General features: G+C 38.7%; 1 protein-coding gene across 1 annotated transcript in view; it reads right to left on the bottom strand.

Moving 5' to 3' along the window:
- ADAMTS20 (ADAM metallopeptidase with thrombospondin type 1 motif 20) overlaps positions 1–24,822 on the bottom strand; it is a 93,491-nt gene that overhangs the window by 49,285 nt on the left and 19,384 nt on the right. The window contains exons 4-15 of the mRNA XM_054989207.1: positions 20,417–20,676; positions 18,110–18,193; positions 17,346–17,470; positions 15,611–15,651; positions 15,238–15,343; positions 13,920–14,066; positions 11,134–11,275; positions 9,264–9,368; positions 4,294–4,439; positions 3,170–3,351; positions 2,946–3,082; positions 2,097–2,214 (exon numbers count right to left, since the gene is read on the bottom strand). Coding sequence (XP_054845182.1) covers positions 2,097–2,214; positions 2,946–3,082; positions 3,170–3,351; positions 4,294–4,439; positions 9,264–9,368; positions 11,134–11,275; positions 13,920–14,066; positions 15,238–15,343; positions 15,611–15,651; positions 17,346–17,470; positions 18,110–18,193; positions 20,417–20,676 — 1,593 coding nt within the window. The remainder of the gene's footprint in view (positions 1–2,096; positions 2,215–2,945; positions 3,083–3,169; positions 3,352–4,293; positions 4,440–9,263; positions 9,369–11,133; positions 11,276–13,919; positions 14,067–15,237; positions 15,344–15,610; positions 15,652–17,345; positions 17,471–18,109; positions 18,194–20,416; positions 20,677–24,822) is intronic.

Raw genomic sequence — 24,822 nt, 5'->3', positions numbered from 1 at the left:
TTAGCAAAAGAAGTCTGTCACAGAGAGAAAGGAGGGCAATGCAGGAAAGAAAACTCAGATAAAAATACATAAAAGTACAGTTTATATAGTTAATTCCAAACTTACAAGGTTTTCCAGTCCTCCACATTTCCCATGGAGGAAGGAAATACATTCAAAGTTAGGATAAAGGCTAGTCTTATTTTAGGCATTCAATAGGAAGTAAAGGGGTTGCCTTTGACCAATCTGAACATGGGAAGCTGTACGCAGCAAATGTTTCTCCAAAAAGTCAGCACCAACTAACTTCCTGAGTATCATGCCCAGAGGCAGAGATACTTGACCGCCATCTGAATACAAAATTCTTGGTGCTTAAGGCACCTGCCTAAGCAAGTAAAATGTAGTTTTGATTAGCTAAGACCCTCAAAAAGAAAATGGCCTCTCTTATAGCTGAACAGCAAGGGAGGTGTTTGTTTATTATAGTGGTAATTTTCATCTGTAATCCTGCAATGGATTAATTATGCAGTCCCAAGCCAAGATCTGGCATTCATTTTTCTCACAACAACTGGGGGAGCAGCCAAGATGGTTGTCTGAACAGTCATTAACTATCTAGGCTCTGCCAATAGCTTTGCTTTGGAACAAAATTTTCACTCCTACAACCCACTGAGGAGAAAGTGGAGGCATTGGATACTGGATATTTATTATTTTGTACAGAAAAGTTTTCAATAAATGCTTGAGGAGTTTTTTGTCCTGAAGACAGGGAGGAGAACTTTTAAAAATCCTGGCACTTGCCTGCCAATTCCCCATTCATTCCCAAGAAGCCAATTAGTAATTTCTAAGTGTTAAACTATGCTTTCACATTACATCTGACTTGGAAAACTGAAGTTTGCATTTACTCTGAAAACCAGAATTTCCAATTAGAAATAAACCCAAAATTGAAATCCTGCTTTGCAGGTCAGGCACAAGCCACAGTTTATTGAGGAGGATATGACACCCCAAATGACTAATTAGCTGAGTGTGCACAAGCAGAAGAAATCACACAAGCAAATCCAAACTCCTTAAAGGCTCAATCATGTATCATCAAACTATGGCTTTGAGTAACATCTGAAACAAATCTGCAAATTGGTTGCAGAATTCACAAGAATGGAAAGTATTTATGCACCTTCTTCTCCTGGGCACATGAAAATTTTCCAGTGACTATCTTCTAACCACCTACACTAAGCAGAAATTAACCAGCCTTTTCAAGGAACAATTCTTGCACTTCTGGCAGTTTTTTATAACTACCTCACAAATATGTTCCCATAGCATGTATTTAAGCCAGTGCTATCACTTTCAAGTAGAGTTCCTATTCCACCAGTAAGGGTGGGAGATCCCCCACTCCTAGCCTCTCCCCCCAGCTACCTCTCCACTGGCCAGCAGGAGGAAAAGACATGGAAACAGGCCTAGGGAATCCCACAGCACGCTCTCGTGTGCTCCAGAGCACTTCGGTGTTGCACCAGGTTGCACACAGGTCCCAAACACGACCCATTGCTTCCGCATCGTGCTGGGAATGATGTCATTCACAACACAATGATGTCATTCACAGTGCTCTGGAGCTGTGCGCATGCAAGGTAAGTCTCCAGATCAGACTCCCACACACAAGTGAGAAATGTTAAGACCTATAAAATGTGTGACACTACATTGATTATTTTTAACACACAAGTGTGTTAAAAATTCCTAAATCTCAAATTTAAGATACTGCTGATCTTAGGAATCCATAAATTGAAGATATAGGGGCTGACCAAGTGTTGTATGGTAGTGCTTTGGGTGACAGGTTCCAGCAAAAGACTTCTAAAATTATAAACAAAGTACAGAGATTATTTCAAATAAATATTTAATACTCATTTTGGAATTGTTCAATTTACTTCTGAAAAATGTTGGCTTCACAAAGAAAAATCAGATGAAATTCAGAATCTGAAAGCTTATTGCACACATCTAATTATGCATATATCCTATTTTAGGCCATGCATATTCTGCTCAAACAACACAATCAGTACGTTTTCTTCTTACATGCCCCTCTCTGGATTAATCCAATTCAGATTACTGTGAAGCAAACTGTAAAACATAAATATAAAGGCACATACCATAATGAGCACTGTTGAAAGTACCTGAAAAAGTCCTACATGATGAATTATCACCACCACAGATACCACACTTATCTCTTCTCATCTTGGAGTTTAAAACATGATCACAGCCAGCTTGCTAAAAGAAAAAGTTAATATTAATGTATGTATATCCATGCACACTTTCTACTACCCTCTCTTTGGCTCCCCTTTTTCTCAAACCGTAAATATATTTCATCCTTTTAAAATGCTCACATATTTCTCATCCTGCAACTCAGGCAAGTATTCCTTCTTCTCTTCATAATTTGGAGATAACTGTGGTTAGTACAGCTGTATTACTCTTTACAAAAAATAATATTAAGAAAATCCAGTTGCATCTTTAAAGCTAATTTTTATGGTTCAAGTAACTATCTGCAATGATGTTTCTGTAACCAGGCTTATCTAAAACAATATGTAGCTCCACTTCTGACCATAGTTTCTAACTATAGTACTAACTTTGATCAACAGAAACATTGTCTAGAAGTAGTAATAACAATAGCTGTAATCAAAACTAAAAAGGAAGGAGAATGCAGGAAAGATCAAGAAGAAGAGAAATTCTAAAGCATGACCAATCATCCAATTGTTTGGTGCGTAGGAAGTGTTATGGGATCTTTCTCCCTATAGCTGCTGTCTTTATTCTCTCCTGTGTCATCTGATGAATGCTTCTGAAGACTTGGCTATCATGAGATAATTGCAGCCATCATATGAACAACACAGTTATCAGAATATATTCCAAGTTGAACTTAATTATTTTACTTTTTAACAGATTGTTCAGACAACAGGTTTTCAAACTTTGTGTCGTTTTACGTAAACTCACCATAATAAACTTACCCTGCATAAACCTTGAACACATATATCATAAGTATCTGTCCCACAGGGAGTACCATCAATAACTCTGTCTTTCAGTTGATAGTAGGATGTTGTGCCAGAAACACGGCAGAAAAGCTTACAGCGATCTTTCATAGAAACTGTTGGGGAGTCAAAGAAAGTGTTTATCATTTGGAGCTTTATGCAAGTCAGCATTTAATTAAGAAAGTAAATTTCTAACTACTTACTGCCACTGTATTTTGGAAGCCAGCGAACAGCAGACGTAAGTCCATTGATGTTGAAATGTTTACCATCAAATTCAGAGCACTGCTGTTCTCGAAAATCTTGCTTCCCTTTGGGACATGAATCAGTATTACATGACCGAAATTTCATCCTGCGACCAATGCAGTATTTTCCTCCATGTTTTGGCCTAATTAAAATTTTGTTAATAACAGTTACTTAGGTATTTCTATTAAAAGCAAAACTTTCCAAGTTTACATATATTATGTTTTAATCCCAGGGTTCAGTTCTACTGATGATGAAATCTTTCTCCAATGCAAAGCATTTTACATTGACCCAAGAAACCTTCTCATGGAAGATCTACGTTCCTTTGGTAGAAGGCACCTTGAGAGTTATCAGAAGATTCTTTATATTTAAGGAATTGATGGAACCTTAGGATCTAACTGTCTTGTTGAAAATAAATTCCACCGAAGTAGTCAGAGAATACATTGTATTGCACAGTTCTTCAAACTCTACAGAGTGAATGGAAAGTAAGCATAATATTCCATCATGACCCAAACACTTCCATGACCTGCATTGAATTTCTGACTCTAAGCAATAACCCTTTCCAGAAAATCTAGGTAGTACAGAAAAATGTAATTTATAATACACACAATGCAGACAGCATATGTTTTATTGGTCCTTAAGCCACTTTAAAATTCAAGCAACTCTTTAAGTATGGTCATATGTCTGAGGGTTCAAAGCAGAATCTATGTTTTACTTGACAGATTAGCATCCAAAATATAGCCATCAGCTTTTAAAAGTTCAGAAACAAACATCCATGCTTGTACAGATCAGCATAAGCAGACGTGTAAAACAGTCATTCGAACCATGAGGGACTGCAGAGCTGCTTCCAGCTTGAAAAAGAGAATGAAATAAAGTCGGGAAGTTTGCCATTCACCAGGGGCAAAAAGCAGTCCTTTACAGGCAAGTAACTGGGCAGCAATTCATTAATGTATGTGGAAGGAATGGTAAGGAGTCTGAAGTGATCTGCTTTGCTGCTGTGAAAATCACTATTTATTGTGCTTTCCCAAACACAGTAAATATTTTTTTTCATTGCACAAATATTTCAAATGAAAAAACACACACATACTCAGGCCGATTACACAATCTGGTTGTACTTTTGATGCCACCTCCACAGGTTCTGGTACATGAACTGTAAGGTCCCCAAGATCCCCATTCTCCATCTACAGGGGCCCTTTCCATTTCCTTGCTTACACAAATCCCATGTCGGCAATGCTGTGCGAGTGATAAACATAACAAAAACGAAAATTAAAAAGCTATTCCAGGAGCACAAACCATGACAACCAAAAGAGGGAATGGGGCATGAAAAAAATTATAATCACGTTGCAAGATTATTGTGGCATTGCAAACAGTATTTAATTCAATTTTATATTAAAAAATAGTAATTCAAGAGGCTGGGAAACGTTAACGTATACTAGGCCCAGGCTGATTTAAGAGGGCAAATGCTCTCACTGATGCCTCAAAATGGCACAGGTTAATAGCCACAGGTTAATAGCCACTTTCTCCAAAACATCTAAAAGTCTAGCAGAAATATCTTAACATGTAAGGTTTATACCGAAATAGGCAGCAACCCCAAATTATATATCTCATGAAAGATATCGAGTATTCTTTGTATGATAAAAAAGCAAACCCAAAACAAACACCTCATGACAAGAATTTTGAAAGAGTTTCCGATAGTCTAAAGAACAAAGACGGACTTGTTCATATGCAACATTCTTCTATGGGAAGGTAACAAGCCCAATTAGAGACTCCGTTTATGCACTACCTACAGTGACATCGTTGTCAGAACATCCCGATTGCTTTTGTTCATCTCATGGTAACTTCTATATCTTCTGCTCAAGTAGTTTCAATGTATCACATGCTTACATACGATATAAGCGACATTCAATTAATGGCCAGTATGGTAAGTAACAACATAATCCACGCTTCTTTGGTCTAAAAAACTGGGAACCAACCTAGCAAAGGAACTAGGAACTTAAGTGGACAGGAAATCACTGCCTGAGAAGGAACCTCTATTTCCTAATGTGTGACATGCCAATCAAGAAGCTGAAAGTATTGCTGGATGTATTGTGTAGTGAATAAAGTCAGTAAAATAATAACAGTATGCTTATATACCACCACCCTTCTGGCCAGATTATGACCACTCAGAGTGGTGAGCAAAATCAGTGTTATTATTATCCACACAATACTACTGGGGAGCCAGGGATGAAAGGAGGGCTTAACCAAGGCCGCTTGCAAAGCTCACAGCAGTAACGGCAGTCAAACTAGCAGAGTGCTGATTTGCAACCCAACCACTTAACCGCTGTTCTACAGCAGCTCCCAGGAAAATGGCACGATCCATGATCTACCATAATGTCCATCCCTAATATTCTGCAATCATTTGTTCCCAGTTTACCATTGCAGCTCAATCTATCAATTTCCAGCAACGGCACACCCTCCACTATGTAAGCAATCATAGATAATGGCACACTTGTTCTTTTCAACAAATTGTTTGATGCGAAGTTAAAGTATTTATGTCCAGAATTTAGTATAATAAATGAAAATTAACATTTTATACTTTTTCTTTGTTAAAAAGGTAGCAATATTGATATTGAGTTTTTAGGACACAATGCAATATTTGATAATATACTGTGTATCCAGTAAAATAATGAGGGGAGAGGGGTATTAAATTTTCTTGAAAGGAATATTGTGCAGTGTTTGAAGGTATACACAGAAGTACTGCATCTATATAACAGTAATGTCTATAAACTAGAATAAACCCATATTCACATCTGGGATTTAATATCTTATTCAGTAAAGATGTATCAGCTTTTATTGTTGTGCTGCATTCCTATAGAAGAAACAAGATGAAGTCACAGTGGAAAAATGATGCCCCAGAGTTATCCCAGATGTTCTTGTATATTTTGCTCACCCACTAGGTTTCATATACATATTTTATTTTATTACTTGTGCAACAAAAAACCTATGCAATATTGGTAACCTCCAGGAAGCATGAACACAAAGGACGAAAAAAGAATATATTGTCTGGCAGCTATTCTCACTGTTAACTAAGAGAATCTTAGTATTGATATTTGCTATGAGATTTATTATTTATAAGGTTTATATACACGTATTTCCCTGTAAAATGCTTTATGAAGTGTTGTTAACTACTACACAAAGGCATTCCCTACAGTAAATTTCATGTGCACATCAGCTATCACTTGTTCAGCTGCAATAAGTCACCAGGATAAAATAGGAACCATGGATATGATCCATTTGCTCCACTGCTAGAATCAGATACAAAGAAAGAAAAAGCAGCAGTGGATTAAAAAGTAGATCTGACCCTTCTGCTTGTTAAATCCACAGCAGCCACCATGGCTGCTTTTCTTGCTGCCAAGGTGATGTGATGTCGTTGGTGAGCAGGTACTTTTAAAAAAAAAACAGAGCAAGACAAGGACAGTGCAACGGTCAATCCTCCACAAAGGCACACTCTCCAGCCAGCTTTCCTGCTGTGGCCTTCAGGCCGCCCTGCTTTGCTGGGTCAATCTTGGTGACCTACCGTATAGCGCCCCACAGTGCTAGGGCGTATTGACTGAGAAATAACAAACATCACATCTTGGAATGATTTGGTCTCAACTAGAGGTGAGCATGAACCAAAATACGAACCAAAATTTGTCACGAACTGGGCCAGTTCGTGGTTCACAAACTGGAAGTTCATCAGAGTTGTTTCTGACGAACCACCACAAACTTTTAGGCCAGTTTGTTTGGTTCATTTTTTAGTTTGTCACTGCAGACAGCCTGACACCAATCAATCAGTTTCCTAGGCAATGAGGGGGATGGGATTTCTGCAGCCACAGAAATGACCTTCTGCTGCCCAGACAGTGACGTTTTCACAACCCAAACAAACCAGGTCATGAACCAGGGCAAGTTCATAAAAGTTCATGGTTTGTGGTTCGTGAAACGCAACAAACCCCGAACCACAAGGTTCATTTTCCCCCCGGATCGTGCCCATCTCTAGCCTCAAACATTTTGTACTATATTTGATTATATTTTACTTACATTTATTGTATGCTTTTACCTTTTATTGTATTGTGAATTTGATATTGTGACCTGCCCTGAGCCTGCTTGCGGGTAGGATGGGCTAAAATCCATATGCAAAAGAACCTCCTCAGGATACAGTGAAGCCTCCCGCCATTAGCATTCCACACCCTGGGAAACTCTTACAGGATGACTCAGCTCAACCCCACCCCTCCTGAGTAGATATAAATGACCTGCCAACATCTTTTCCACACTGTGACACTGAGAGATCTCTGTCTTTTGGTGCTACACCTCTGAAGATGCCAGCCACAGCTGCTGGCGAAACGTCAGGAACTACAATGCCAAGACCACGGCAATACAGCCCGGAAAACCCACAACAACCATCGTTCTCCGGCCGTGAAAGTCTTCGACAATACATCAAGTGGGATAAACTCATGCAATAAAGGTGTCTAGGGCTGTGTCTACGGTTCTGTCATAATTTATTGTGATGATTTGTTGTGTATAGCAGGGAATGTTTTTTTGTCTTGGTTACTGATTTTCTGAAGCATGACTACTGTTTACATTATTATAGTTTTTTGTAATTTTCTGGATATCTTGTACAGGATAGAGGGGAACAGAAAAGTTTTTAAAATAATATATCAAAGTTATCAGTTGATTGCAGCAAGTTCCAGAATCATTTAAAAAATCTTGAAAGAAAAGGTAAGGTTTCATCAACCACCTGAAAATGCTATAAGAGTTTGATGGATTTCCCTTGAGAGGCAGTTCAAAATATCAGTACCACCACACGCAAAGCTGAATTCTTGGTAGAGAACCTTACATTCAACTGCAATAGCAGGAAGCAATGTCTGCCCTACTGATATTACTCCAGCTCTAACTGGGTAACAAGCAATGCATGACGAATAAGTTAACAAGGTGCCCCCATCCACATATCACTCTAACTGTATCTGTTCTGTACAAGACTTGCCAAATATATAGGACCACACTATTGCTTCTTACCCACAAGTCACTTCCATCATGTCCAGCAAGCCAGAGCTTGTATTATTAGGTTAGATCTAAAAAAAATGTATTAAGGGACAGACCTTAAGATACTAAGGAGTTCAACATGTAAGCCTAGTCTACCAAAACAATAAGCCTGGGGTATCTTAATACCAGATTAGAAACCTCCTCTGTCAGGTCACACCCAGAGATTATTGGTTTATATCATATTCATATTCCTTAATATAACTGTCAAAAAGAAGCTAATTTTTTTAGTACAAAATGTATTGTAAGAAAAATTTTGCCACAACCCAGAGATCTGTTTTGATAAAAGTACTCACTAGAAGTACACGAAACTCCTTTATACTGAGTTAAACCATTGGTTCATTAAGGACAGTACTGTCTACTCCAACTGGCACCTGCTCTCCAGGGTCTTAAGGAGACTTTATTACACATCATCTACTCCCATATCCAACTGAAGCTGGAGGCAACTTAATTTATTTATTTCCATATTTATACCTTACCTTTTGGCTTATGGCAGCTGCCACCTTCTGAACCTCCTGAAGCAAAATGATTATCTACCACTGAGCCATGATCCCTTTCTCAGGTGCACACACACAGCCCCCTGCCCTAGTATGGCTTCACTCATTTTAAATGGAAAGAGCTGGTGCAAGCACAGACTTCTATGAATGCACAGATAAACTCCTTCCACTGAACAGAATGCTTGTCTGAGGAAATTTGTGTGCACGCGCTTGTGGGTCTCAAGATAAGTTATGGAGTCTCGTGGAAAATTACAGCTATACTTGGAAGCCTTTTGTTGCAAGTGCAGTTGATCATCTATTGACTGTACTATATTGATAACACAATAAGAAAGCATAAACATTAGAATTCACCACAGGTGCAATGCATATGGTATTGTCACAATTAATAAATACTTTTTAATAATAAATCTTGTGAACAAGGCAGTCTCATGCTAGAGGATATATGCTACTTCTTCACAGTTCTTAATAATAGCAAAACATGGTAGACATGAAACTGAAACCTTACCATTCTGTGACCACATTCTGTTCCATCAGCCAGTGGCATATGCTGTGTACGGCAGCCCTTGTGAATTCCTTCTGGACTTGTGCACCACAAACGTTTGCACTGTTTCTACAAAACAAACAGGATTTCTTTGCTATGTATCTAAATTTGATTTATCACCAATATACACATGTGATTTGCTGCACTAAAGCATACTACGAAATATGTAAGTTCAACTGAGAATAGATACAAATTAAGCATTAAGTCTTTTAAAAGATAGTTTAAAAATAGGTTCAGAAAGCATATTACTATACCAACCAGTATATTGACAAGTATGTTGGATGAATGCATATTTAAACAGTCATTTTTGCGAGTAAAATACCCACAAACAGCGATCAGAAAAAGACTGAGCTCCTAGTTGTTTGTTTATTTATTTATTTACAGTCCACCTTTCTCACTGAGACTCAAGGCGAATTACACAGTGTGAGCTGGTACAGTTAATTTCAAGGACATTCCAGTAAACAATGTAATAGGATCTATAAAACTAGCAGAAATCGAATACAAAATTGAAGAAAAGCTGAAACAGAGCATAAGCAATTCTAAGACTGATAGCCCTCTTATCTGAGTAAAAAAGCCCTCTTGAATAATTTACTTTTGCATTGTTTGTGGAAAGCCAGGCAAATGAGAGCTTTCCTGACCTCTTCAGGTAGGTTATTCCATAAGGTGGGGGCCACCACAAAGAATGCACCTGTATGGGCAGCTTCTGATTTTGCCCCTGTGTAAGGCGGCACCTGCAGAAGGTCCTGTTCAGATGACAGAAGTGGAATGAAAGGAGAGAGGCAGTCCTGCACATATCCCAGACAAAATCCATGAAGAGTTTTGTGTGATGATAACCAATATCTTGAATTGAACTCAGTAACTGATAGGTAGCCAGTGGAGTAATTGCAGAATGGGAGTAATATTCATTCTTCTCCTAGCTCCTGAAAATAACTGAGCTGCAGTGCCCTGCATCGACTGGAGTCTCTGAGTTATCTTAGAACAGAGACCTATGTACAATGCATTACAGTAGACTAGTCTCTCAATGTTACCATGGCATGGATTCAGGTGGCCCAATCAGCCATGTCGAAGTAGGGGGGCATCTTCAAGGCTAGACTGAGATTATAGATTTCTAGCAGTAGCACTAGATCATGAATAACCCCTAGGTTCTTAACTGAGTCTGCAGGGGTCAGACGAACTCCATCAAAAGTGATGAGTACAATGTGCTTCAAAGTCTCTGCCTTCCCAATGAATATAAAAAATGTCTGAAGTACATGTGCACCATCATTCCTGACAGCATCTACATGCATTCTGCACTTTAGTATTTGTTCACAAAGTAACTTATGAAATATGATTCTGAAAAATATCCACTCATCCACTTGATTAGGAATATTTATAGTACACTGTATTAAAATTCTTTCCTTTGCAGAGGTATGGGCTTCTTTAGCTCAATAAGATTGTCTTACAGTTGCTTCAGATTTTTGTTTCTTTTATCTTTCCTTGTTGAAACCTAATTTCTTTATAAATAGAATTGGTGAATCCCATTTTCTCAGTAAAATTTTGTTAAATCATATTTCAAGCTCTGGTTCACAACTTACAGAATCTAAGCACAAGAGAAGAGCACCCATGTTGCATGGCACATGAGAACAGGTGTTACTTTATCAAGGATAAAAATGTCAAAAGGAAAAGTATGTAAAAAGAAGTTAAAAACGGGGAACACAAGCAAATTTTAATTGATTTGAGAAAACAGATGTTTAAAAAAATTCTGAAGATTTCTTAATAATTTCAGCACAGTTTGGAATTCAAACTTTATACAATTGTATCACAAATATTAAAGACTGTATATTAAGCAGCTTACCATGTAAGGGCATACTTGTGACCCAGGGCCAAACATAAGTTCACACTGCTTGTTCACATCATAGATAGAACCAGGCAACTGTGACTGAAGGTCATAGATTCTTCCTGCTGGTTTATCTAGAAGGCATTCCCCATAACCAGTACTGTAAAAGTTAAACAACTATTTTTACACAGTTCTTTTTTTTATATCACACAGACACAGCAACCTTCATTGGCATAAATACACAGTTCTTATGAAGTTCATTTGAATAAAACTCACTTCAGAAAGATTCACTTTATGTCCTTATGAATGAATCAGGCACAAATGAGCTTTATGGTTTGTTATTATAGGAATAACCCTGGGGTTTCTCCCTCCTATCCATTATTGCACAGTAAGAGAAGTAAACACTTCTATATTTATGTCATATGAATATTCTCTAACCTCCAAATCAAGATTAAATAATGGTCTGGAATCCTAGTTCGCGGGCAGTGAACAAACTATAATTTATTTGAACTAAATTACAAACTTATGGTTTTGCTGCAGCAGTATTTAGCTTTCTAGCTATGTGCTAGGAAATGTGAGCCAAGAGATCTCGAGTTCATTCCTGAAATAACAAATGAGGTCAATTACATATGAAGCATGCCCAAGTGATCAAATGGGAATGGGGGTGGGAGTGGATTCTACTTACTTCCCATCAAGCTACTTGCACTTAAGGCCACGTTAATGAAATTCAACAGACTTACAGGACAATCCTAAATTTTGTGCCAAAAACTCCTTAGCATGACAATGAAGCCTATTACACCAGCATATCCTAAAGACAGGTTGGCACATCTGGAGATGTTTTCTGACAAGCCATACTGGCATGGCACTGGAGATACACCCACATAGCTACTATGCAAGTTTAGATACAGGCAGAGCTGTGGGGTGTCATGGGTGAGGCGAGTCTTTATCAGCTCCCTAACCACTACCGACATTGACAGATATTCCCCAGACACTGGTGGAATGTTACGCCATCAAAAACCCTGGCATGGCACATGGAAGGAGGAAACAAAACTCCCTTCCCACAGCTGATGTAGCTTAGTGACAAGCTACATATTAATATTCTGTTCCCCAAACCCAGCTCCCTTTGCCTGCAGCTACACAGCAGACACTGGGACTATTGTTTTAAAGATCAGAGAGAGCCCTTTTCTGTGGCATGGAAGCAGGAAGGGGTCCTACCTTCCCACCCTCACTGTAGCAGCACATGCAGTGTTTCAAGCATATGCCACTTAAAAGTTATGTAAGTAACTCCTGGAATGTTTCAGCTTCTGAAAACGGTGGGGAGAGGAGCCCCTCCTCCCTTCATGTCATAGTTCCAGACCTAAAGGGGTGCCCCTTATATTTAAAACGATATTCCCTGAAGCTGCTGTGTTTCGAGGAACCTAAACCCAACTTGCCAAAAAACTCAGCATATAGTTTGGCTCTCAGAATGCCGACTAAACAGGCAGTCAGTTACAGCCCTCTCCAGCAAACAGACACATCAAAACTGGCACCCAATCACAGCTCTCTCTGCACCATATAAATCACAGCCAGGACACAAGGAGCTCATATGCCAGGATGCACACAGCACGGGGCTACGTCTCCCACTCACACTGTGAACATTTAGAGCCTCACACAATAGTGAATTAGAAAAACACCTGAAAGGTACTTAGTGCTTAGAGGAGGCATTCTCATCATGTTTGTATTCTGTGCAAAGTCTCAACAACCCAGGATCCCACAACAGTTACCAACAGTGCATGAATGTTACTGAAGGGGAGGGTGCACTACTGCCAGCATGATGCCACAAGGGATAGACAAGTGGTTGCCTGACAGCCATCCCACTTCAATATGTGTTGCTCTGACCCAAACACACATGATAGCTAATGCTTTGCAAGAGCCTCAAAGAGGGTTGGGTTCTTCTGCTGCAGAACAAGAGATAAGATGCTGGCACTGCACCTATAATACTATGCTTGCACTGCAGCAAGAGTTAGAATGGGGCTGTTACTGCCATTTAAATTGATGTTCCCTTGCACCAACTGTACATAAATGGCAAGAAATGTATACAAGGCATAAAGAAAACAAACAAAACTGAGAAATTTGCCAAAAGAAGTATGTGGGATGAAAATGGTTTTCCTGGACATGAACAGAAAATAAAATAAATGAAAAAATATATTGTCATATAACCCTAAATATGCAACCTCATGTGGATAATAATGCACATTTCAATGAAAATCTGAGCATGCATTCTACACTCAAATATATGTTTGGATGTGCATTAAATTTATCTGGTGATCTTTTTACACTGTGAAAAGACATTCTCCCCTCAGAAAGACATGTGAGAAGTTGCATAGAAAGATACAGTTAAAAACATTTGATTTATATACTACCCTTCAGGATAACTTAATGCCCACTAAGAGTGGTTTACAAAGGGTGTTATTATTAACCTTACAACAATCACCCTGTGAGATGGGTGGGGCTGAGAGAGCTTGAGCTGTGACTGACCCAAGGCCACCCAGCTGGCTTCAAGCAGAGGAGAGTATGTGAATAAAAAGTAAGATTATTAGTTAATGTTAAAGTATAGACATACTCAAATGAGATACAGTTTTGTTCTAAAATATACTTAGTTGTTTTTACCATACATAAATCAACCCTAAAACTTTATAAGCTAACTTTATTTCCCCCACCTAATTAACTTTTCTTTTTTATGAACTGAAAGATTAAAACGCTGCAACATAAACAATAGTCATATGAATGTATGCAAATACTAGCTTAACTAGAATCATACTTACTCAAGAAATTCTGTAATATACTTCTGACTGCATTTTGACCAAGTCCATGGGCTTGAATGGTAGTTTAAAGTTGGAGCCATCACATGGTATTGATGTTTAATTCCAACTTCTTTACATTTAAAACTGTCATCATGAGGTACATTAAAACTAAAACAAAAACATTTAAAATAACTTCACTATGGTAGTTTGGATAGTGCCATCAAGTCATAGCTGATTTATGGTGACCTCTGGTAGGGTTTTCATTGCAAGAGATGGACAGAGATGGTTAGCCATTGCTTACCTCTGCAACCCTTGTCTTTGTTAAAGATCTCCCATCCAATTACTAACCAAGGCTGACCCTGCTTAGCTTCCAAAAACAGACAAGATCAAGCTTGCCTGGGATATCCAGATCAGGGCAACTTCAGGTTTAATAAGGGAATAAGGTATCTTATTAAACTTCAGGTTTAATAAGGTACCTTCAGGTTTAATAAGGTTTAATAAGGTACCTTATTAAAGGTACCTTATTACTTTGTGTAAACTTAATGTAATCATACAATATTATTTTGAGGTTGTGTGCCATCCTCAGTACCCTTTCTAGGAAGTAAGCATCTCTGAATAAACCTTATGAATAAACTTTCTTAGGACTGCTCCCTTTGTCTTTTTGACATCTCATCTGAATCACATTAAACATAAGAAAGATCCAGTGGAACCAATAGAATTTGCTTCTGAACAATGTGTTTTGAATCAGAAATGCAAAAAAAACCCCAAGAATTAGAGTAACAGTCTTTCTCTACAAGACAATTTGTGAAAAACAATAAAAAGATGTTGTTTGCAACCCTGGGATGTTTCACTCTCAAAAACATTTTAAAATATGCCAAATGCCGACTGAATCATGCTAACCTGGTGTAGCATATAGACTTGCGGTACAATCCTAAGAACACTTTCCTGGAAGTAAGGCCCATTTAACAAACCTGAGTAGAACTCCTTAGGGCTACACTGTAACAGATAGAACTACAAATGAAGAATCCCCAAGTCTCAATCTCTCTTCTTCCCTGACCTCATTAGGTCAGGAACTATCTCTCATATCAGCACCTCATCTGTAATATGGGTATACTCATGCCAATCTACTGTGCATAATTCTTGTAACACTCTGCACACTATTCATTTAAGACAGTACTTACTTTCAAGCTTATGCTTTCTATCACCCTTTACACTTCTGACACCCTATTTGTCTTCAGAACATCCAGTCAATCATACCCCTGGCTCCAATTATCAGGATGCATCTTGCATTTTATGTAAGGCGAGTGAAAGATTTACTTGGAAGAAAAGACAAACTTACACATGTCCAAGTTCATGTGCTATTGTAAATGCAGCACTTAATCCATTTTCCTCACTGATAGAACAGCTGCGCAGTGGGTCACACATTGTACCCAGTTCAGCTAAACCTAGAAAATTGAATTTGTTACATAAATCTTAATGATGTTATATATCAGCAATGTTGGGTTCACAAAGGAATACAGACCTACAGCTGTGTTCCATATATTTATAATAATGTAACCGTATGCTTTTGTTTAGAAACTCAGAACTAAAATGTTTACAAAGTAAAAGACTCATAGTAATTACTCATGCTAAGACTGCCACTGTATAATTACTACTTAATTTTTATTCTTATTAAGCTTACATTGCATAGTTATCTTGTAACTTTAACTTACCCAAGGTATCACATTTTTCTCGCGCTCTGCATATATCTTCCCTTGAAAAAACAAAGATCTTGAATGAAAATGTTACATTAAAACGATAAACAGATAAAAAGAAAGACAAGGCATCTACTTTAAGATACATATTTATTATTTTTAAATATTTTTAATAATTACATCAGTTTAATTCACTTATATTGATCTGTCAAAGTTTCAGGGTTTTGCATGACCCTACTCCATTTGTCTAGCATACAATGTCCTCCCTGTAATATCCCTTTTGGAACAGACTGAGTAACCACAGGCCTTAATGTACGTACTTGTAATAGAGGATGTGTAATCCGGGATTTGAGATCCAGTTTTATAGCTGGATTTACGCCAATCCAGTATAATCCAGCTATGTCAGATCACATAATTGAATCCCAGATTAGATCTGGGGAACTGAACTCTATGAGGACAGGTTATTCAATTGTAGGTAGCCGTAGTAGAGGTGGAACAGCAGCAAGTGAGAGGCAGTAACACGAGTGAAAGGGCAGTGGCATGAATGAAGCAAAGCTCTGCGCCATGGCAGGAGAGTGGGGTGATGCTTCTGGGGCAAGGGAAGAGGCAGCAGATAGAGAAGATCCCCCACCACCACCACATGAGCTCCCAAAGAGCCCTTGGCTGCCTTTTAAACACTCCGGCTTTAGCAAGCCTCACCACCCCATTACTTCAGCTCAATTCAGGATTCTCTTACACTGGGGTTCTGCGATCAGACACAGGGATTATCTGGTTGGACATCGGCTCCCCTCCTTTGCTTTGGTTCAGTTGGGCTTCGTTGGTTTAGTTTGCATGGGAGTACGACTTGCATTTGGTACGGTCTTTGGGCCAGAGGTTACCTCTGCTTAAGGTTTCCTTTGCCTGAAAAGCCTTGGAAATGTTTCTCCCATAGGAAACAATGGAGAGTGGCTGGGGGCAGCTTCTTCAGGGGCCCATAGACTTGAACCCATGGTCCAAACTTCCTGAAACTTGAGAGTCTTTAATGGACAGGAAAGAATAAGTTTCCTGAAAATTTGATGGCGTTTGTTCAAAAAATTACACACACACCCACAGCCTTCCAAATAGTTTTCCCCATAGAGAATAACGGCTGGATAAATTCAGGATTCTATAACCAGATTAGAGAATCTGAACAGATTTAAGGGATACCTGAATTTTTTCAGGTATTCCTGAAATCCAGATCACCCAGATTTTTTGTGCGTGTGCACACTCCTAACTCGTAATAGATTTTCATTAAAATCAATGGCACATAATTCCTAGTATTCTACGAAGATTCAATAATATTTGTGTTATGTGTTTCACTCTGACAAATAAGAAGAAATCAGAAACAGACCATCAAAATATTCTGTGCCCCCCTGCCCGCCCCACCCCGCAGCAATTCCTCTTTTCTCATTCATCAATTCCTCCACCCTTCTTTACCCTGGTTCATCAGGCTGTCCAGTGAACATAATAGTCTTTAAAATGGATATGGATAAGTAGATATGAAGACATTATTGTTATGTGTTACTAATAATCAGTTAAATGATTGGTGAAATGGTAAGATGAAAATGCGTAGATAAGTAGAATTCTAACCCAAGCAGACTTTATGATGTTTACCCTATACCTTACTTCCTACCCACCCCCCAACATTTCCCCTATCCTTATATGAGAAAACTAATTTAAAAAATGGATATGGATAAGTAAAGAGAATAATGTAGAGTTCTCTCAGATACAATACCTAGTGATAAGAACTGCAGTATCATGATGAGAAGGATGAGCATCATCCAGAACGTTTTGTGCCTGTTGCCATAAACAGAAATTGCGTAGAGTGGTAGCTGCATTAAAACTGATGGCTGGTCCTTCCTGTACATGATTTGACAGGACAAAACAACCACAGTCAATACTGATTTCTTTGCAACTACTCTGTAGTATCAGGTATATTCTGAAAAGATCCCAGCACATCCAAGATTTCATGAAAAGTAGTTGCCCGTAGAAACCAATTTACAAAGTTCGAACTCAATCTTAAAATAATGTTTATATCATAAAATGGCAAAGCAGCCTTTTAATCAATGCTATTCCAAGAACAATTTTAAATATCCAAAGTGGTTGATTTGAAGAGAAACATAAACCATAGACTGCAGGTTCCGCTATAAGAACAAGTTCTGGGTTGGATCCTACCAGTTCATTCTACATTCTTTGGGTCCAGAGGTTCTTCTATCACATGAGCATGCTAGTACATGCAGAATGGACTGGCAGGATTCAATTCAACAGTCTGCATGGAACAGGAAGGAAATAATGCAGACTCAGGTTCATTCCCATCACGCAAAGACATACTGTGATGTCTCACGTGAACAGTTTCATGAATGAAGGCAGCTTTCCAGAATCTCATGTATATGGAAGTGAAGCATATGAGCATTAAGAACTTAAATGAAAAAGTTTCCATTCCTGCATACAATAACATAAAATTTCAAATTATTCCAAATAACAAAAGCATTTTCTTACCTGTTCATTGTGAACTACAATTAATTTTACAATCATTATATTTATTTGATTTCCTATACTTGAGTCTTTGTAGATTGTTGCAACCTAAACAAACAGAGGTTGAATTGTTAGCATGCTATTATCTAGTATAGTTATTATACAATGTCCTTATTTCTTATGGAAATAAAAATACTTAGATGATACGGTTAATTATTAAAGCGTTATATGGAAAGGGAAAGATGATCAGTTAGGGAAAGATAATCAGTTTAGAGTTATTTATAGTTTAGATTCATTTATAGTTCAACCATACTATGAATACTTTTATGATGACTATAAGATAGGCATATAATGCTCTGATGGCTCCTTGGTAACTGAAAATAAAATTTTTGTCAATTATATATTCTAATAAATGTCTTCAAATGTAAATGTATTCCAGTACAAATGTTTGACATAGCAGTTTGTGCTACAACTCAGTTAGGAGAAAGATGATTGATATGTAGGGTAGGGGGAAGAACTGGTCTGTTGAATCAATCAAACTTAATAGCCCTGGGAAACTTCAGTCATAGGCTCCAATTCCAAAGAATCTTCCCTGGGAGTCATTTATCATGTTATAATTTCTTTAATCTACAGTTTATCTTTGAACAGGTAAAAACTAAAATGCCGCAAGTGTTGTGTTTTTGAACATAGACAGCCTGTTTCTAAAGAAATTTCCTGTATGGCATGAATGGCTGAAAAAGTGGGCTCCAAGATCTGGTTATATGGTTCCCGTGCCATAATTCTGTAAATCACAGTACAAACATTGTTTCGGCAATGATATGAATAATAGTTCTATGGGATACATATTGCCAAGTAGGGGTGTGCATAATGAAAAGAACAAGCCAAAATTACACACACAGAACTCAATGGTTCGGCTCATTAAAACAGCTTCTAGAACGCTGAACCAAAACAGGGAAACTAAATTGAAATTAGTCCCTCCCACCCAAAATTGTGTTCTGTTTTGGTTCGTAACTTGCAATGGTAGGCATTCAGCCCCCCTTACACGGCAGCATCTTGTTTTCCCTGTCAATCAGGTTCTCACAAAGGAGACCCCTTCAATCATAGGATGCAATTCAAAAGGCAATTCCCTGGGAGTAAGCACTACTGACTAACATGGAACTTATATCTGAGTAGACCTACTGGGTTGCATCTTGGTTTGTTTCGCAGCATTACACAGGCACTGGTCAGTCTCCCCCGCCCTCTCCATCAGGGCACTGGATGATCACTGTGAAGAAAAGTGCTGTGGGTAGGGGGAAGAACTGGTCTGTTGAATCAATCAAACTTAATAATAGCCCTGGAAAACTTCAGTCATAGGCTCCAATTCCAAAGAATCTTCCCTGGGAGTAAGCATTGTTAAGTAACATGGGACTTACATCTGAGTAGGGGGTCTGTCTCCCCTGCTCCCCATCAGGGCACTGGACAAGCGCTACAGTAAGGGAAAGTGCCACACATGTGGGTCTGTTGAATCAACCAGCCTTGAGCAAAGCCCTGTAAGACTTCAATCTTAGGCTGCAATTCAAATGGCACTTCCCTGGGAGTAAGCACCGTTAACTAACATGGGACTTGAATTTGGGTAGACCTGCTGGGATGACTGTCCAGGCACTGGTCTGTCTCTCCCCCTCTCAATCAGGGCACTTGGGACTGCTGTGAGGAAAAGTAGGGGGGAGTGTGTTGAATCAAATCAAACTTGATAAAAGCCCTGGAAGACTTCAGTCATATGCTGCAATTCTAAAGACACTTCCCAGGGAGTAAACACAATGAAACACGGCACCAAATGTAATCTACTGGCAGTATAGAAGGAAAAAAGTGAACAGAAAGGATTGTAATGTTACCACCTCTGCAGCCCTCATCCCTGTTTTCCCTTAGCCAGCCAGGGTCTGCGCTGCTGTGTGTGCATGTGCACGTGCATGGGTGGGTGTGCATGTGTAACTGACGGAAAACCTGGTGAGTCACTGGGTTAGAGGGAGGACTACATTCTGTGCAGTTTTGGTGCCATTTTGTGCAAAATCAGCTGCCCCAAAGAAACTGGAAACTCACTTTGCAAAGAATGGGACTGAAACTCTTGAGAACAAAAAATAACCAAACAGATTAGATCTGAGTTGGGTAAGCCCCAGCTGAGTAAAAACAGTAACAATTCATAGTTGGTTCGGAACCTCCGGATCCAAAACTGAAATGGAATTTCTTTTCAGTGCACATCTCTTTTGCCAAGTCTACACCGACAGTGATCCTAAATGTATTGCTGTGAAACTTAAGTATATTGCAATACACATACCGTAATAAAGTGCTACTTACTATTGACATAAGCGTTAATACATAATGCTGTAAGTTCTGGCCATGGTGCCGAACCATTCTAGCATCTGCTGTAACCATCACCTCTACGTATCTTGGATAGGAAAGGAAACGTTTTTTCCGGGAATGTGGATTGTTTTGCTCATTCTCTAAAGGTAGGATTTTAGAAGCATTCTTGAAAAGTGTGTTTTCTTGCATGGTATTTACATCTTCAATTAAGCTGCTTCTATTTGGAAATAGTAAGGAGCTCATCTTTGTTTCTTCTGCAAAATAAAAAAAATTGTTATTGCAGATACAATTTACAAGACTGAGGTCCAATCCTGATCATGTTTTGGCCCCATTAGATTGCAATTTTGAGGATACTTGTTTGAAAAAAAGGGCCATTTAAATAAATTGGGCTCATTTCTTACATAAACGTGTACTAGTCTGGGTTGTGGATTCCTAACTTACACGGTAGATAGGAAACGTATAGCAAAGGAATTTTTTTACATAGCTGTTTAATTATATTTATCTTAGATACAATTTTAGAAACGCACAATAAACTAATAGGATATATATCATTTACATTAAGCACCGACAACACAGCATAAAATTGCAACAAAAAAAAGCAGAAGAGATTTCTGTGCAATTTCTGACAAAGTTCCAGCTGAAAACATGGAAACAAAGAGATCTGCAAATAATGAATTTCACTGTGAAGTTTGTTTTCATTAGGACTACATTCTTTAATCAACTGAAATGACAGATCAATAAATAAAGCACGATTCACAAATTGAAATTTGTTACCCATTCAATCACAGTCCCATTTGAATCATTGTGACTGAAAGCTACACTGCCATGCAGGCCACAGAGACACGCTTGTTTCCTCCTTCCAGTGCCAAACTTAATGAGAATCAAACAAGCTTTTGGTATTTCAAACATTAATTCTGAAAGAAGCAGCAAACTTGTAATAAATAAACTGTGAGCTTTGAAGAATATATTGTTTAAGAGTCTACTCAAGAATCTGACTCCAGTAAACAAGGCTTACTCCAGGAAGGCATTCTTAGAATCTCCATGTAAATGTGGTTCATGTGGCCGACTGATACTTTATTCAATGGATTAATTTCAATTCCATATACAAAATTACGGATAATCCTTAATACTGTGATCTGATAGACTCAAGCAGGGCTTTTTCTGGGAAAAGAGGTGGTGGAACTCACTGGGTACCAGGACTGCTCCAGTCAGCTGGAGCAAGGGGGGGATTTTAAAGTTTAAAGTTTAATGGTCACCAGCTACGTGACCATTTTCTAGAGGTGCCAGAATGCTGTTCCACTGTATTCCAGCTGAAAAAAAGCCCTGGATTCAAGGCAGAAACTAGTTTTATTTTATTTTTCAGAGAGCCAGAAGCACTTGTGTATATGGACTAACTCCACCACCGCTTTGGCAAATGTAGGTGCATGTATTATTTCTTCTAAGTCTGCTCTACATTTCCTTTCCTTACTACAATGATGGGTTCTATTTCTCTCCTATGTTTTTCAACTGTCACAACCAGTACCTTGTAAAACAAGGTTGTTGCTTTAGCTTGAATACAGAGAATATTTGTAATTCTTGTTTGTTTAAAACTCCTAAATTTTGCAACTATACTAAATTGCATTGCATGTTATGCTCTTAGCATAGTAAAGGAAGTTTTAATCCAACAAGAGAATAAATACTGCATATATTTCAATTTCTCACCAAAAGATTCAGTAACGTCCTTAGTTAGGATGTTATTGCACTTAATTTATATCATGATTCTCTGATTTCATCCAAGATGGAGTCTGCCTCTATCTCTGACTGCACAGGGCCTAGGAATGTAGGTGGCTCTAGTGGTAATACACAGAAACCCCTTCTAGTCCTGTACCTTCCAGTATTTATGACCCATGCATCTGCATGCAGGATTAATAAATTAGAGGCGGTGAGTGTTCTTAAAAAAAATCAACTCCATATCCCCAGAAGCTACTCAAGAGAAGCGGATTAACCATAACAGAGAGATCAGCGTCCTAATGTTTTACTTTGTTGTATATGCTTAAGTATGACAACCAGCAGTGTTAAATCAGTACAGAAGACCATGGATATTCTATGCCAGCAAATTCACAATTCAAACTTCTGCTTGGAATATTTGAGCAACATAATGTCCACAGCATCTCACAAACCATCAGATCATGGCTAATAAAACCTTGTTTTGAAAAAAAGAGAGGAAGAATCTCTTTTTGTAATAAGAATCAATCCTTGCTGATGTTTCTCATCCCATCCTATAGAAAGATGAGAATGCTGAATACCAGCAAGAAAGGATGCCCTAATCTTACTACTCTGTCTGATTTTTCTTTCTTTTTTGTTTCCTGCTGTTCTGGAATAAAGCAACTATGAAATCTGGCACGAGCTGCATAACACATGCAATAAGAATGAGAGTGTTATCTTGTGCCCATCATTTAGTAATCTCCTACTTGTATTACAGAAAGCCAGACACCATATGGCAACACCTGTGATTGGAGACAGCAGCCCCTTCCCAGGCCTCTTCTGGCAATTATCTAATAAAAGTGTACCTCTTTGTGTGTGTGTGTGTGTGTGTGTGTGTGTGTGATCATCTTTCTTTCACAGATTATTCCTTCTTGCTGTTACCAATTCTCCCTAAATAAAGTCAGTATAATGTACTGTTTCGGAATACATCTATTTTGGTTTATCATAGTCTTGTTACCCTTTTTTCTGAATTATCACACCCAACATTTCATTGCCATACATTTACACAGACGGCCTTGTGCATGTTGCTATCTAACATTTTATCCGGTAAGCTGTGGAATGCCAGGGTAATCAGCATGGTTAACACTACCCAGAGTTTGTTAGGGGAACATCAAGGCCATAGAGGCCTCCAACCAGAGCTTTGGCAGTTACTTCAGCAATCAAAATGCAGGTTGCTGAATGGCACCATCATCCAGCATGCCACTCCAACACTCTGACAAGCTGGGAATCACTGAATATTGGCCCTGCTTCTGACTTAGGAGATAAAAGACATGTCCACATCTGGAGAAGAAAGGACAGAGTCTGGCAAGGGAGAGAAGCCACCAGACTTCTTACATCCGCAGATTCCACATGAGCACCAGCAGCACCAGCAAGAGACCAGCTCAAGCCAAAGCACTTAGGATCCAGAGGGCCAACCCACCAAACAAACAGCAGTATCCTTCCAGTCAATGGTAGGCCTTCATCTACAGGAAATGACTGACTGAGAGCCAGCTTTCCTTTGATGCCTTACTGCAACTGGAAACCTGGGCAGCAAATGCTGGGCTCTGTCTTGGGAATCGAAGGTGAAAATGTTCCTGCTCACATCTACCTGTACTAACCTAAAAGATCCAATGAGCAAGAACATACATTTTACTTAGTGCTTAAATTGAAAAGAGCAGAAAGTTTTGCATGAAACTGATACCTATACATTTTTGTTCCATAAACAAGCTTTCCTGAACTGGAATTTACATTTGGTGTTTTTAATATGATCAAAAATGAACACATTTGTTCCAAAAAACACTAGAGACTGTAACCATTTAGATACCGTTATACATAATGTTCTAGCAACAGGATTTGATTCCAGTGGCACCTTAGAGACCAACAAGATTTTCAGGGTGTAAGCTTTCGATGGTCAGAGCTCCCTTCTAAGGTGTCCCTGGACCAACATCCTGCTGTTCTACTGCAGACCAACACGGCTACCCACCCAAAATAATGTTCTAGCAGTTACACCAAGGAGCAGACAGCAGGGGGCACCAGAGCGTCAAGGATTCAAACGAAATTTTGCTCTGAGGCAGATAGAGTGGTACCTCAGGGCAAACGAGTAAAGAGCCTTAACAATATTGAGATTTGCCAGGGAGTAACTTTCATGTAATCCAGGATGGAACCGCACAGAGATTAATTCATTTCCAAATATGGCCATGGAATATACTGGATTAGACATATTACCTCTTAAGGGCTAAAGCCAAGTGTGCAGTCACAAGTATAGCGGGTTAAGAAACTTTTCTAGTTAGTTCTTAGTTCGTGTAGGCATTTATAAACCAAACACATATGAAAATCATGGTCAGTAGTATTTCGACTCAAGACAACGCATGCAAAGAAAGCACAGGGAAATTATATATACCATTTTCCCTGATTATGGGGATTTTTTTCAAGTTTTCCACTGAAGCATTAAAATCTATGCCCCAAGGAAGCACACATTCAGAATTAGAACATTTCTTATGCAAATAAATAGAGTGCATGGAAATAACCTTATTCTATATAAATGTTCTTTGAGATCACCATTTTAATGTAATTTGATTTCCCCCCCCCATTTTCAAGAAGCGAGGTGGTAGAATTAACAATTTATGAGCAACAGAATATTGACAGAGACTGGTGACTGGTGGGCATAAGGGAGAAAC

The sequence above is a fragment of the Eublepharis macularius genome, chromosome 9 (genome assembly GCF_028583425.1).
Source record: "Eublepharis macularius isolate TG4126 chromosome 9, MPM_Emac_v1.0, whole genome shotgun sequence".
Lineage (NCBI taxonomy): Eukaryota > Metazoa > Chordata > Lepidosauria > Squamata > Eublepharidae > Eublepharis > Eublepharis macularius.
This window is presented reverse-complemented; position numbering and strand designations above follow the sequence as displayed.